Source organism: Rhinoraja longicauda, chromosome 20 (genome assembly GCF_053455715.1).
Source record: "Rhinoraja longicauda isolate Sanriku21f chromosome 20, sRhiLon1.1, whole genome shotgun sequence".
Lineage (NCBI taxonomy): Eukaryota > Metazoa > Chordata > Chondrichthyes > Rajiformes > Arhynchobatidae > Rhinoraja > Rhinoraja longicauda.
In genome coordinates, this window is record NC_135972.1 from 33,904,808 (window position 1) to 33,920,670 (window position 15,863).

At 44.9% G+C, this 15,863-nt stretch overlaps 1 protein-coding gene across 1 annotated transcript in view; it reads left to right on the forward strand.

Annotated features, from left to right (window-relative positions):
• Positions 1-4,260: 4,260 nt before the first annotated feature.
• Positions 4,261-15,863, forward strand: part of lemd3 (LEM domain containing 3) — a 37,556-nt gene continuing 25,953 nt past the window's right edge. The window contains exon 1 of the mRNA XM_078417375.1: positions 4,261-5,592. Within this exon, the coding sequence (XP_078273501.1) occupies positions 4,311-5,592 (1,282 nt within the window). The 5' untranslated portion in view covers positions 4,261-4,310. The remainder of the gene's footprint in view (positions 5,593-15,863) is intronic.

Genomic DNA, 15,863 nt, shown 5'->3' on the forward strand with positions numbered 1-15,863 from the left:
GCGTTGCGCACAATTCTGGACAGTGTCAGTGCTCAGATAAATGGTGTCCGAATCCATTTCAGTGTTCTGATATCATATCCGTGGCAACTGTATGTACTTTTATTTTGCATTTAAAGTGTATTTGTGTTTTACGAAAAAAAACAGATAATGCTGAAAATAGCAGGGTAGGCAGCATCTGTAGAGTAAAGAATGCTTCAGGTCAATGACCTTTGAGTTTTCATTTCAGATTTACATATAGAAACTAAATTAAGATAGACACAAAACACTGGAATAACTCAGCGGGACAGGCAGCATCTCCGGTGAAAAGGAATGGGTGACGTTTCGGGTCGAGACTCTTCTTCAGACTTGTTAGGTATATGGGAAACGAGAGATATAGATGGTGATGTGGAGATAAAGAACAATAAATGAAAGATATGCAAAAAAGTAACAATGATAAAGGAAACAGGCCATTGTAAGTTGTTTGTAGGGTGAAAATGAGAAGCTAGTGTGACTTGGGTGGGGGATGGATAGAGAGAGAGGGAATGCCGGGGCTACTTGAAGTGAGAGAAATCAATATTCATACCACTGGGCTATAAGCTGCCCAAGTGAAATATGAGATGTTGTTCCTCTAATTTGCATTTTACCTCACTTTGACATTGGAGGAGACCGAGGACAGAGAATGGGAATGAGAATTAAAGTGTCCAGCAACCGGGAGATCAGGATTGGTTCTTGCGGGCTGAGTGAAGGTGTTCCACGAAACAATCGCCCAGTCTGCGTTTGGTCTCGTTGATGTATAAGAGCCCACATCTTGAACAACAGATACAGTAAATGAGGGTGGAGGAGGTGCAAGTGAACCTCTGCGTAACCTGAAAGGACTGTCGGGGTCCCAGGACAGAGTCGAGGGAGGAGGTATAGCGACAGGTGTTGCATCTTCTGCGGTTGCAGGGGAAGGTACCTGGGGAGGGGGTGGTTTGGGTGGGAATGGATGAGTTAACCAGGGAGTTGCGTAGGGAACGCTCTCTGCGGAAGGGGGAAAGGGGTGGAGATGGGAATATGTGGCTACTGGTGAGATCCCGTTGGAGGTAGTGGAAATTTCAGAGGATTATGTGTTGTATGCGACGGCTGATGCAGTGGAAGGCAAGGACTAGGGGGACTCTGTCTCTGTTGCGACTAGGGAGAGCAAGGGTTGAGCTGCGGGGTACCGAGGAGACACGAGTCATAAGTGACGGTCTCATTTATGATGGGAGGGGAATCCCCGTTCCCTGAAGAATGAGGACATCTTGGATGTTCTAGTATGGGACACCTCATCTTGGGCGCAGATGCGGCGTAGACGGAGGAATTGGGAGTAGGGGATAGAGTCTTTGCAGGAAGTAGGGTGGGAAGAAGTGTAGTCGAGATAGCTGTGGGAGTCAGTGGGTTTGTAATAGACGACAGCCAATAGTCTATTTCTTGTGATAGAAACTAAGTTAGTTATAATGAGAAATAGACTGAAGGAAATAAACTGGAGGGCTAGAAGCAGAAAGACTTTGAATGTATGCATTATATTCAAGACATGTAAACCGGTTTGGTAAATAAGATTACTGGCAGACATTGGCTTGGTCCTCCTCTCTTCCAGCCTTCCCTCCCCACCCCTCCCAATCAGTTTGAAGAAGGGTCCCGACCCGAAACGTCACCTATCCGTGTGTGTGTGTGTGTGTGTGTGTGTGTGCGCGTGCGTGAGGGGGGGGGGATTAGGAATGATCAGATTATATAAGAAACGACATAGACTCAATGGGCCAAAATGCCTCTTTTTATGTGGTTAAAATGCATTTAATCAACCAGGGAAGACATAGAGTGATGGAGCAACTCAATGGGTCATGTTCTCCAAAGATGCTGCCTAACCCGCTGAGTTATTCCTCTCGTCCCTTCCCACTGAAACCATCCCCTCCCCAGGTATTTTCCCCTGCAACCGCAGGAGATGCCACACCTGTCCCTATACCTCCCCCTCGACTCCGTCTAAGGATCCCGACAGTCTTTTCAGGTGTGGCAGAGGTTCACTTGCACCTCCTCCAACCTCATCTACTGTTTCCGCTGTTCTAGGTGTGGACTCCTATATATCGGTGAGACCAAGCGCAGGCTCGGCGATCGTTTCCCTGAACACCTCCGCTCAGTCAGCCTAAACATACCTGATCTCACAGTTGCTAAACACTTTAACTCCCCCTCCCATTCCCACACTGACCTTTCTATCCTGGGCCTCCTCCAATGTCAGAGTGAACAAAGTGGAGGAACATTACCTCATATTTTGCTTGGGGTGCTTACACCCCAGTGGTATGAACATGGACTTCTCCAACTTCATGTAACCACTTGCATTCCCCCTCTATCCATCTTTCTCCCTTCCCAGTTCTTCGACCAGCCTGACTGCCTCCGACTACATCTTATCTCTGTTTGCTTTGGTGTTGTCTTCACCCAGCTAACAATGATCTATTCTACATTTTCCTTGATCTCCATCCTCTTTGTCCTGTTTTCATACTTTATCCTTCCTTATCTATGTATCTCCCTCTTCCCTGACATCAGTCAGAAGGGTCTTTACCTGAAGCACCACCCATTCCTTCTCTCCAGCGATATTGCCTGTCTCACCGAGTTACTTCAGCATTTTGTGTCTATTTAAGGATGTAGATAGAAGGGCCAAGAGCCACCTGGAACCATGCTCCTACCTCCCTGAAGGCATCAATGTGATCAGTTTAAACCAGCAGCTGCAGTTCCTTCCTACACACTCCATCACTCTATGTCTTCTCAAGTGGATTCAATGTCTTTTAACCACATAAAAGAGGCTATTTGGCCCATTGAATCTATGCCATTGCTCCTATAATCCTACCATTCATTCCCCACCCCCATCTAGACATTTTTCCCCTCACCCCACCCAACTCACAAACCTCCACCACCCCCCAACCCAACTCACAACCCTCTACCACCCCCCCCCCAACCCAACTCCCATCTCACAACATCTCCACCCCCCCAACCCAACTTCCCCCCCCAACCCAACTTAACTCCCATCTCCCCCTCCCCAACCCAACTTAACTCCCATCTCCCCCTCCCCAACCCAACTCCCATCTCCCCCTCCCCAACCCAACTTAACTCCCATCTCCCCCTCCCCAACCCAACTTAACTCCCATCTCTCCCCCCCAACCCAACTTAACTCCCATCTCCCCCCCAACCCAACTTAACTCCCATCTCCCCCTCCCCAACCCAACTTAACTCCCATCTCTCCCCCCCCCCCAACCTAACTCCCATCTCCCCCCCCAACCCAACTTAACTCCCATCTCCCACTCCCCAACCCAACTTAACTCCCATCTCCCCCCCCCAACCTAACTCCCATCTCCCCCCCCCAACCCAACCCAACTCCCATCTCTCCCCCCCCCCAACTTAACTCCCATCTCCCCCTCCCCAACCCAACTTAACTCCCATCTCTCCCCCCCAACCCAACTTAACTCCCATCTCCCCCCCAACCCAACTTAACTCCCATCTCCCCCTCCCCAACCCAACTTAACTCCCATCTCTCCCCCCACCCCCCAACCTAACTCCCATCTCCCCCCCCAACCCAACTTAACTCCCATCTCCCACTCCCCAACCCAACTTAACTCCCATCTCCCCCCCAACCCAACTTAACTCCCATCTCTCCCCCCACCCCCCAACCTAACTCCCATCTCCCCCCCAACCCAACTTAACTCCCATCTCCCCCCCAACCCAACTTAACTCCCATCTCTCCCCCCACCCCCCAACCTAACTCCCATCTCCCCCCCCAACCCAACTTAACTCCCATCTCCCACTCCCCAACCCAACTTAACTCCCATCTCCCCCCCCCCAACCTAACTCCCATCTCCCCCCCCCCAACCCAACTCCCATCTCTCTCCCCCCCCCCCCCCCCAAACCAACCCAACTTATTGCGACCTATTTTCCCCTCACATACCCACCAGCTCCATGGGTTCAGGGGGCTGCGGGCGGGCGTGTCCCTTTTAAGGAGTCCTTGGGCCAAGACCCCCACCCAATCGCACATATTGCGACCTATTTTCGCCTCACATAGCCGTCTCCCAAGCTCCATGGGTGCAGGTGGACGTTTTCCCTTTAGGAGTCCCTTATCCCCCACACATATTGCGACCTGTTTCCCCCTCACATACCGCCGTCGAGCTCCACGCTAGTGCTGTGCGCTGTGCTGTGAGGCGGCGGTGGGTCACCTCAGGCCGGGCCGTCAGCCCGCGGGGGGAGAGCTCGCACGCGACCAACCGGCCGGCCGGCCGGCTGACCGGGCCGCTGACGTCACATCCGCCAGTCTCACGCCTGGGACGCGCGGTAAGATGGCGGCGCAGTTAACGGACGCCGAACTCTGTTCGGAATTGGAAAAATTCGGTTTGGCGCCGGGCCCGGTGACCGAGAGCACCCGCCCCGTCTACCTGAAGAGGCTCAAGAAGCTGCGGGAGGAGCGGGGAGCGCGGCCCAAGACCAGGAACGGCGGTGGCGCCGGTGCAGGCCCGGGATCGGGAGCAGGAGCAGCACCAGGCCTCGGCGCCGGCCTCACTCCTCCCCCCGTGCCTCCGGCCAAGCTGCTGGGCTTCAGCTCGGACGAGTCGGACGCCGAAGCTAACGGGAGGAGCGAGGGCGGCAGGAGGGCGGGCCGGACGGATAAAGTTTCCGGCGACTACCCCCGTCCGCGGCCTGGGAACAGCAAAGGGAGGAGCACACCGCAGAGAATGGTGAACAGCAACAATAACGGCGGCGCCGGGGCCTCCGCTGCCAGAAGCAACTCCACCCCCTGGTGGGAGCCGAGCCCGAGCCGAGGCTCCCAGCCGGCGCCGGAGGAAGGGGCACAGCCACCTGGAACCGAGCTACACGCCAGTAGTAACAGTACTGGTGGCAGCGCCAGCAGGGTATCCTACATCAGGGACGGCAATTACTCCGACTCCGAGGATGAACGAGAGGAGCGAAGCCGGAGGCCGAACTCAAGACGGAGCCAGTCTAAGAAATTCTTGGCCATGTCGGTCACGGTTAATAGCAGTGATTCGCCAGGGACGGCAGAGGACAGCGTCGCGGGCAGGAGAGGCGGCGCCAGGCGGACCCACGACGTCGCCGGCGGTCCTTACTGTCTAGACACAAGAAACCAGCTGGAGGTGGAGGATCAGAGGGAGAAGAACGCCACAGAAGAGCCCACCATGTTATTGCGGTTCCGTAATTCCTCTTCTAAGAAAATTAGCCCTGGTATTCTGGGAGCAGAGAGGGAGAGTCTTTATAACAGCACCAGAAACAACAATCACATCGGTCCGATTGGACCATCCATTCACAACAGCAATGTTATCACCAGTAGAAACTGCCCCTCGTCCTCCCTTCTTCTCGATGCTAATCACTCGAACCATACAGGCATTAACCAAACTTACAGTACTTTTAATCGTAAAAGCCCTCGGGAACCCGAGGAGGAACTATTACAGCAATTTAAACGGGAGGGCGGTTCGGCGAACGCTGGATTCAGTGCACACTACCTATCCATGTTTCTTTTGACCGCTGCTTGTTTATTTTTCCTTGTATTGGGACTAACATATATTAGAATGAGGGGCTCGGGAGGATCAGAGGAAGGAATTCTTAATGGTAAGTGTTTTGCTGAAAAAGTATTAATTTTCTCATTATTAATTTGTGCCAGACGTCACCTGACTATGTTGAGCAGGTATTAGTCGTTTCATGGTGATAATTACCATAATTATAACACTGTCTTGATCAGCACACGGTAAAGAGAAAAAAAAAGATTGTAATGTTAGATCAAAATATTTAATTTGATGCACCAATTCGTCCTTTGCATGTAATAATCCAAGAATTATATAACATACATTGTGGGCCTAGAAACTTTAAAACTGCAATTCCTTTTGTGCTATTTGTACTATCAATGAGTTCCAATGACATTCCCCATTTATCTCTGAATTCTTTGGTCTAATTTCAAATGAATTTCATACATCTCAAGGACAAATGATTGCCACTTTCCTTATAACTCTGTGTACCACAATTGCAGATAATTGCCCAGTTCACATTAAAATCACAAGAATAAACTACTTGGACAATCTGAGAACATTAAGGAAATTTGTGGAAAAACGATTTTGATACAAATTCTTTGCAATGTGTCCTTTCTCTGCCATTCAAATTATTACAAACCCCCCCACCCCAAAAACGATTAATTTTGAGATTATTTCCACCCTGCGGCAATCCTACACAAATTAGCTTTTTTTAAAAGACTACTGAGAAAATTTTAATGATCAGATAGAAATAAATTTCAAACTAGATCTATTTTAATAAAAGTGCAATGGGGAAAAGATCAAATTCTGTCTCCACGCTCAATATTATTTGCAGGCTTGACTTATGTTGATTTCTATCAGTATATTATAAGTTATGTCTACTTCATAATCAATTTGCATATTAGCTGTGATATAGTTGTAGGTTTTATTATTGGGCAGATCAGAAATTTCTCAGATCCATTGTCACCATTTCTGCACTTCTACAACTTCTAATACCAAATCTACTTGTCTCATGCTGTCAAGTACAGTACCAAGCTGTCAGAAGATATTATGGATCAGTATATGGTGGAGGAAGGCATATTTCTTGATTTTTTAAAAAACTTGTCAACTTGTTGACCATGATCTTGGAATACAGGTACATTGTTCATTGAAAGTGGCATCACAGGTAGATGGGGTGTTCAAAAAGGCTTTTGGCACATTGTCCTTCATCAGTCAGATCATTGAGTATAGAAGTTGGGAGGGCATTTTATAGTTGTATAAGACGTTGGTGAGGCTGCATTTAGAATATTATGTTCGGTTTTGGGCGTGATGTTATAGGAAAGATGTCAAGCTTGAAAGGGTTCAAAAAAGATTTATGTGGATGTTGCCAGGACTAGCGGGTCTGCGCTGTAGGGAGAGATTGAGTAGGCTGGGTTGCTTTCTTTGGAGCGCAGGAGGTTGAGGGAGTGATTTCATAGAGAGGTGTATAAAATCATGAGAGGAACAGATCAGGTTGATGCATAGAATCTCTTGTCTGGAGTAGGGGAATCAAGGACCAGAGGACATATGTTCAAGGTGAAGGGGAAAATATTTAATAGGAATCTGAGGGGTAACCTTTTCACACAAAGGGTGGTGGGTGTATGGAACAAGCTGCCAGAGGAGGTAGTTGAGGCTGGGACTATATCAACGTTTAAGAAACAGTTAAACAGGTACATGGATAGGACGTTTGGAGGGATATGGACCAAGCGCTGGCAGGTGGGCCTAGTGTAGCTGGGACATGTTGGCCGGTATGAGCAAGTTGGGCTGAAGGGCCTGTTTCCACACTCTATGACTCTAAGCTGGGACGGATGCAGAGAATATTTACGAGAATGTCGCCTGAACTCGAGGGCTTGAGCTATAGGGAGAGGTTGAGCAGGCTAGGACTCTATTCCATGGAGTGCAGGAGGATGAAGGGTGATCTTATAGAGGTGTACAAAATCATGAGAGGAGTAGTTCGGGGAGACGCACATTCTCTTGCCCAGAATAGGGGAATCGAGAACCAAGGACATAGGTTTACGGTGAGGGAGGAAAGAATTAAAAGGAACTTGAGGGGTTACTTTTTCACATAAAAGGTAGTAGGTGTATGGAACGAGCTGCGGAAGAGGTAGTTGAGGCAGGAACTATCGTAACGTTTAAGAAATATTTAGACAGTTACATGGATAGGACACGATTAAAGGGATATGGGCCAAATGCAAGTAGGTGAGACTAGTGTTGATGGGACACGTTGGCCGGTATGGGCAAGTAGTGTCAAAGGCCCTGATTCCACGCTGTAAGACTCTATGACTCTATGTAGTATGTCAGAGATCTATTTGAACTAAGCAACCACTGTATTATCTCCTTGGCCAATGAAACATACCAATTTGAAATCGAACCAGGAGGGGCTGTGGAGGGATGAATTTACCTACAAGCCAGGGAAAGAGATTGGATTGAAGGGGTGCAAAATGGGTGGTATGCGTTTTTGTCAGTTTTTACATCTCTTATATAACCTGTATAACAACCTGAATTAATGAGAACCTGCACTTGTAATAGCTGACTTTTCGTGCCAGAGAGTTTGATGGGCAGCCAGTAACACATTAAAGAGTTTGTGCATGTAATGACAACGATTTTCTGTAGTCGTATTAATGGGAAAATACACCAGGATCATTTATTTAATTAACATGGAGACTAAAGACAAGATTCCAAATTTGCAAAGTGAAATGTTTATACATCCACTCCTTGGCTGAAATTACCATGCCACTGATTTACATTTTGGGCCCACTGTCACCTAGGTTGGGAAATGCTGGAAGCTTCCTCTTTCTAATTGTGGCCTTTTCCGATCTTCCAACTCCTAAGATATTACCGACAACAATGATTTAGTTCAAATTCCTCTCCAAAGAAGTACTTTTTTCCTCTTAAAATCTCTTTTGGCTAAATCCTTCGTAATATCATTAACTTACTGTGGTTTTCATTTGATAATACTTTAGACCATCTTTAAGTGCCACTATGTAGGAAAGAACTAGAAATGTACAATATCCTTGTTGAACATGTAAACTTTGTGTTCAAACTGTTAATGATCAAGATAGTCTGGGCTCCATTATATCCTAGGACACATAATATGTTGACTGAATTTAGAATTTCTAACGACAATTTCCCCCAAATTTCATGTATACTAAAACAGAAAACACAAAAAACAGAATGTGAGACATTTTAGTCGTTTCTTTTATTACGGGACATTAAATTGATGCCCTAAAAATTTTTCCAGGGTACATGTATACAATTGTCCTCAGTATAGATGTATAATACAATCTCATTTTGATTGTATTGACTACTTAGAAAGGTAATAATTCGCATGTAAATGGTTAGTTTAATCTTTGACATTATCACAGGTGCTATCAAGAGTTGGTAACGTTGTCAATCATGCCTGCATCCCATGAATTATACAATGCCATTGATTCATTTCCCCCATTTGAATAGCCCGTGTGCAGTTTGGAGTTGATTACTTTGCTGTGGATGTATTATGACATTGAGGTAGGGATTGTTGATTTCCTGCTTAAGGCTGTCAAAATACCAGATGGATTTTAACAACAAATAGTCATTTTGCAATTATTGTTTTTGATACTAGCCTTTTATTACACTTAATTTTGTTATGATTTGAGATTTCTTGTGTCTTCTGTATCATTGGGATATGAACATTATCTCCAGCAGGAAAATAATTCATCCTGTTTAATAGTTCAGTAATTTAAGCACAATACTGGTTTAAACTGAAATGTCAGTGAGCTAGAAGTAGAAAGCAAAGTTTATGCAATCCTCAATTGAATATCCAATTTGTGATTCTAAAAGTCAGCCCCATACTATGACAATGGGTGCTATTATTGCTACCTGCCCATGTAAACCCTGAAATGGTTACAATTGTTTCCATGGCATGTGTTAATCTAAATGCAAAGTGCTGGGGATATCAGAAGTCAGGCAGCTTTTGTGCATGTTTTGGATTAGGACCCTTCATCGGATGGATTGTAGTTTGTCAGAAATCTGGAAAAAAAGGTGGGGACAGGACAAAGCCTGGCAAGTAAGTGAGGGGGGATTTGATTGGTTGATGGTGCAGTAAGTGACAAAGGCTAGAGATGAAATGGAAACAAAAGGGTGTCGATAAGGAGAGAAGAGGAGTGAAATGTAAAGGCACAGAGCGAGATATAGTTGGAAGAGAAACTGGAGGAACACCGCTTGCGTGTAGCCTCACTCCGGCAGTGGAGAAGGCGCAGGACAGAAAGGTCAATATGTTAAAATGGTTAGCGACCAGGAGATCTAACAGGCTTTGGTGTACTGAGTGAAAAGGTTGGCAAGTTTACGCTTCATCTCACTGATGTAAAGGAAGCCACGTCGGGAGCTCCAAATGCAGTAGCCGAGGATTGAAGAGGTGTATCTGAAGCACTATCTTGCCAGGAAGGGCTGCTGGGGTTTGTGGATGACGTGAGAAAGGAGGTGCAGGGACTGGTGTTGCATCTCCTGCAATTGCAAGGGAAAGTGCCTGGGAAGGGGGGTGGTTGGCGTAGGAAGGGAGTGAACCAAGGAGCTGTGGAGGGAGTGGTCTCTGTGAAGGGATGGGGATGGGAAGATGTGACTAGTGGTGGAATCATGTTGAAGGTGACGGAAATGTTGAGAATTATGTGTTGCAGCACCTCATTCTGCTTGGATAGCTTGCAACCCAATGGTATGAAGGTTGAATTCTTTAATTTTAAGTTACAGCCCTTGTGTCCCCCCAACCTCATTCTAGTGCGCACCCATTTCTACCACTAACCCCCACGTCTTCTTGTCCCCTTCTTATACCTCCCTCTCGTTTTGCGTTTCACTCCTCTGCTTATCTGAAACCCTTTTGTCTCCTTTTCATCTTTTGCCTTTGCCACCTACTCCACCCATTTGTCAATCATACTCTCTTCATCTGTACCTACCCTTCACTTGCCAGGAAAAGACACAAGGTGCTGGAGTAACTCAACGGAGCAGGCAGCATCTCTGGAGAACATGGATAGGTGACATTTTTGGCCACCCCCACCTCTTTTCCAGCTTTCTCCCCCTACTTCAGTCAGTCTGAAAAAGTGTCCCAATCCAAACCATCGTCTATCCATTCCCTCCACAAATGTTGCCTGATGTTTCCTCCACAAACGTTCAGCCCTTTGCATTTCGATCAAGTTTCCAACATCTGCAATTCATTGTGTCTCCAATGCAAAATCCATCCACAATTTACAATTAAATATTGGGTATATTTGACAAGGATGTCTTAAATAATGATCGAGATGTGAGTATCCCATCCATAATGCCCCTCATTGGCAAGCCTAAATATGGAGCTATTTTCAGCTCTTCATTTATTTGGTATGTAAATATATGCTTCTGGGTGTATAATATGTGGCACACATTATCTATATATTACTAAAGCTCTCATCTTGTATGTGGGTTTGTGCTTATATTTGTTCTGGAAAGAGCCAAAACGGTACACGATAGTGCGACAATTTTAGGCCCCCCCTGTCTCAATAAATCAAATTTTGTAACTTTTTAAAAACAATTAATTTAATAAACTTTAATAAATGCCTCCCCGGGAGGACCAGCAGGAGGACTGGCGTCCGTCCCGGCGTGCCCCGCACCTGACCTTCCTCCCGTGGTGCAGCGCGGCGGCAGAGGGTCCAACAAGATGGCTGTCGCTGCCGAGCTGCATGACAGGTTTCGGGTCCATGGCTCGCTCTGGCTGCAGCGCTAGCCGCACGGGGCCGAGGTGGGTGGCTCCCTCTCCCCTTCCCTGTCCCCCCCTTGCCCGCCCACGGCCCCGGGGGACACTTCCCGCCCGGCAACGGGTCTACAGATCGTCAGTTGGGGGAGGGTTGCCGGGCCCGCAGGAGAGATTTGAAAATCACTTTTTAACCTTTAATACTTGCGTAAGATTGCCGCCGATCACTTTTTCAACTTTAATACTTGCGTAAGATGGCCTCCGCATCCACGCATGTGCAGTTGGGTGAGGGTTGTCTCTCGGAGGGGGCCGAGACCTGCACGAGTGACGGGTGGCGGGCAATTGGGGGAGAGGGAGAGGAGAGCTGCTGGAGAGTTTTGGATCAGTTGGGGAAGGGTTGCCGGGCACGCAGGAGAGGTTTGCACCCAACGGGGGTTGCCGTGCCCGCAGGAGAGATTTGGACCCAATGGATCCACGCCCGTCTATTTATTATATAGTTCAAGTTAACAATTGGTGGGATTACTTCATATCTATGATCTCTGACATCCAAAATTTAATTCTTTAACATACAATTCAATATTTGATTGGGATTCCAGTAACACATTAAGTGCTCATGTTTGTATGAAATGTTGGTAACTTCTGAGTGAACTGCAAAATCATGAGTACAGTTAAATATATAATCCTTTAAAGCTCGGGGGTGCTTTGAGAACATTGTGAGTTTAATTATAGAACTTCTGGTTATGGACAGGGCCATGAGATACATGACTTAAATACAATCACTAAAGTTCATTGTATACTGCAAGGGATCTAAACGTTTAGAGATGGAGAGCAGACATGGTCTCTTATTCATCTGTGTGTGCTAATTGCTAGTGGATGAAGGCTCATATAAAATTCTACCACAGGTAGAAAGCATGTGAGAATGTTGAAGCAAGCTTCAACTAGTGGATTTTCACCTAGCCTGCTTAGGTTTGGTTGAAAATTTCCAAATTTCCTGTTTCACTGAGTCCAAGCCATCCAAGATTCCCTCAGTAGTTGCTTCATTTGACTTCTTACTGTATTGGCATCTCACCTCAATCACTACCAGTGCAATCTTTAATAATTCCACATTTTCTTTTCCTGCCACCTGTCTCTCGCATCCACAACTACCGCATTTATTTTTGAAAGAGCCATTCTTTATATAAATATTTGGAAGAAAATCCTACATCTCGTTACATGTACAAGACACCTTGTCACTTGTATCTGTTCAAATGAAACACTGCTTTGTCATTTCTGAACCTAGCCTGAAGTTGTAAGACTGGTTACCACGCTGCAGAAAAACAAGAATTTGCCCACTGTTCATTGCTCAACCAGTAGCAATTCATTTTATTCTTATTTATAGAACTTTGTCAACTCTAGCTGCATACAAAATGGCATTAACAACATTTTAGTGATTGAATTACTTTTGAGGTGATTTGGCATGTTGAGGTTCAAAAAGATGGTTCATAAAGGTGAATTGTTTATTAAAATTTAAATATGGACAACTGGAAATTCTTAAAATATTTCTTTGGGGTGAATTACACAGGATAAAATGTTCAAAAGGTTTTGTGTATCTTGGGTTCAAATACATTTTCATTTGAACTTTTCAGGTAATTTCTGCTCAGATAAACTTATTCGTAATGCCTGAGACATTTTGTGATGCAGTATAAATTGGCTTCACTCCATGTACAGAGTATTCAAAGCATCAAGTTTTAAAAGCCGTCAGTGATATATGTAAAAGTACATATTTTATTACTTGAACTTGTTGAATTAAACTGCAGTGTGTTTCTGTATTGAAAGATTGATACATTCATTTCATTTCAAGCCAGCTGACTAACTTTGTAGGTTGAGGGTTTCTGTGTTTGCATAAATTCTTTTTGCAAATTATTGGTTTTCCTTATTGAAAATTTCTGTTATGGTAAAATAGTGAAATACATTTAATCTATGATAAATTCTCCTGCACTGTTTTACTATTAAATTTTTGATGGAAAGGCTATAATATTAGACTTCATAACATTATAAATCTCCTTTGCAGTTTGCACATACCCAGGACAGGTGTGGCTTCTTATCGGAGTTCTTCCTTCCCCGTCGCCAATAAGTCTAGACAAAGGATCCCTTCTAAACCGCCCAGAAAAATTGCTCACTCTTCAGTTTCATACCTATTTCCTTTTTCCTCTGAGAAACTGTTGCCACAGTGACCAGATTATAAAGTGTTGACGGTTTAACTGCACGAGGTAATTTTCAATGTAATGGAAAATAATTTGTGTTTTATGATTATGTGAAGCTTATTGAGCTGGATCATCCTGAATATGGGCTTTTGTCCAAACTTTCTGCCTTGCTGCACTTATTATTTACTGATAGGGAGGCAGCAGAGGTTGCTCACTGTACCCAAAATTCATCCTGCAAAGTGGAGCTGCAAAGTGGTGTTAATGACAACAAGGCGTTGTGTGCTGAGGCCCTGCTTTGATGGCCTTATCACAATTGCTGCTGTCAAAGGATTTTGTGTGGTTTCAAATCTCTGATGTTTATTATGATGCAGGAGGTCATGCTGCCTCTCAACAGAACATTCCCATCAGTTCCATCAATACTCTAATTTCTTTGTACTTCAGCAACTTCTCTTTCAAGAGCCAGAATGTTTCTAACCAATCAAATAGGCTTATTTAATTTTTTGTTGTAAAACTGAAGTCCCTTATTCCCATTTTTACTAGTAATTCTCCCTTCTGCCTCCCCAGGGCTTTCACAAACTGGTTAATGTGTCCATGGGACAAATCTTCTTATACTTTCTAAATTGTCCTGCTCAACTGTCAGTTAATAGTACAGTATCCGAGCCAACACTCAAAACTACACAGTGCATTCTCACTGCTCGTACCCGGCGTGACCATGACCAAAACAAACTTGCCTGTCAATCTTGCCTGCAACCTTTGACCTAATTGATCAAATCCACTCTTCCAGCATCGCCCATTTTTCTAATTAGACTACGCTTGTCTGGTTCCATTCTTATATATCAAGCTGTAGCTAGAGAAATGCCTGCAGTGGATTGTTTTGCTCCTCCTACACTATCGCCGTCCCCAAGGATTTAGCGAGACTGAGATGCAAAAAACCCTGTAGAAATTGGAAAACCGTTTTTTTTTTAAATCCACTACAACGCCTGGAGAGGGAAATGCTTGATATTTCAGTCTGATGTTTCATTGGACCGAAGAAACGTTTAAAATTGATCATGTCGTGAAAAGATCAAGAGGACAAAGGAAATGTCTGTGATGGGGCGAGAACATGCAAGTGACTGGCATAAGTCATGATGGTGCCGGTTTGGTGAGGTTGAAGGGTTTATTAGTCATGGCTGTGTAGAGGAGATATAATTAGACGGAAATGATGGGGAATTGAGAAAAAGAATGGCAAAACTGAGATACGAAACACTGCATTTGCTGGCAATCTAAATCAAAGTTGTCTTTTATTTCTTGTGCATATGCTCATTTGCCAATATAATATGAAAATCCAATGCTCGTTTCCACATATAAATAGTTAGTTTGTTTCACTGACACTAATGATGGAACAGAAATGAGGTCTGCCTATATATTGGAAAGACTGAAGCCATTATCTTTGGTAGACACAAAATGCTGGAGTAACTCAGCGGGACAGGCAGCATTTCTGGAGAGAAGGAATGGGTGACGTTTCGGGTCGAGGCCTTCTTACTTAAACTGTTTCCTAACCGTTGGAGTCCTACTCTGCAAATGTCTTTGAGGTGGAAACAGATAGTACATTACAGGTGCTCCTCAGCTTACGATGGGGTTCCGTTCCGAGAAACCCATCGCAAACTGAAAATATTGCAAGTCGAAATGCATTTAATACACCTGTGGCTCGCTTCGGGTCGCTGCCGTTTGCACCATCGCAAAGTCGAAATATCGCAAATCGAAGCATCGTAAGCATTGAGCTCCGATGGGGAGCACCTGTACTTGATATTTTTAACTTTACAAAACATTTTCTTTATTTATCCCCTAATCACCTCCACCTCTTCACATTCAAACCTCCTTTGGTGTATCCTCTGAACTTGATGCTGAAGAAATTGCTTCCGTCAGTTAGTTAACACAAGGGTGACAAATGAAGGGGACTTCGAATGAAGCAGGGTGCCACATTAGAAATGTTACAACTTGAACCTACAGAATTAATTTCTTAATTTTAAAACATCCATCTTTGTTTTCAAATCCACTCTTAGCTTCTTTTCCTTCACCCAGATGGGTTCTTCAGAAAGTAGAAGACCGATCTGGACTCTGAAATGTGAAGAATCTCCCTTTTTGGCCTACATAGATTGGTAATGTTCAGTGCTCCTATTAGAACTGTACAAAAAATTTAAGCAGTCGCTGAAAAGGTTTGTGTAGTTATGGCTAGCAAGATTATAGGAAGGATTATTAAATTTATATAAAATTTATAATGTTGCTCGAGCTGCAGAAGTCTTAATTATGTAGAAAGAACTGAAACTTTTCTTAGCAGGGTTAATATTTAGGGGGCACCTATCAACTTGCATAATCAACTCGTATCAGACGATGGCTGAAGATAAAAATTGCCCATCGCATGTGCTTATGAGCACTGGGTGTACCATTAACCTCAAGGCTATGGTGTGACCAAGTCTAGTCTGA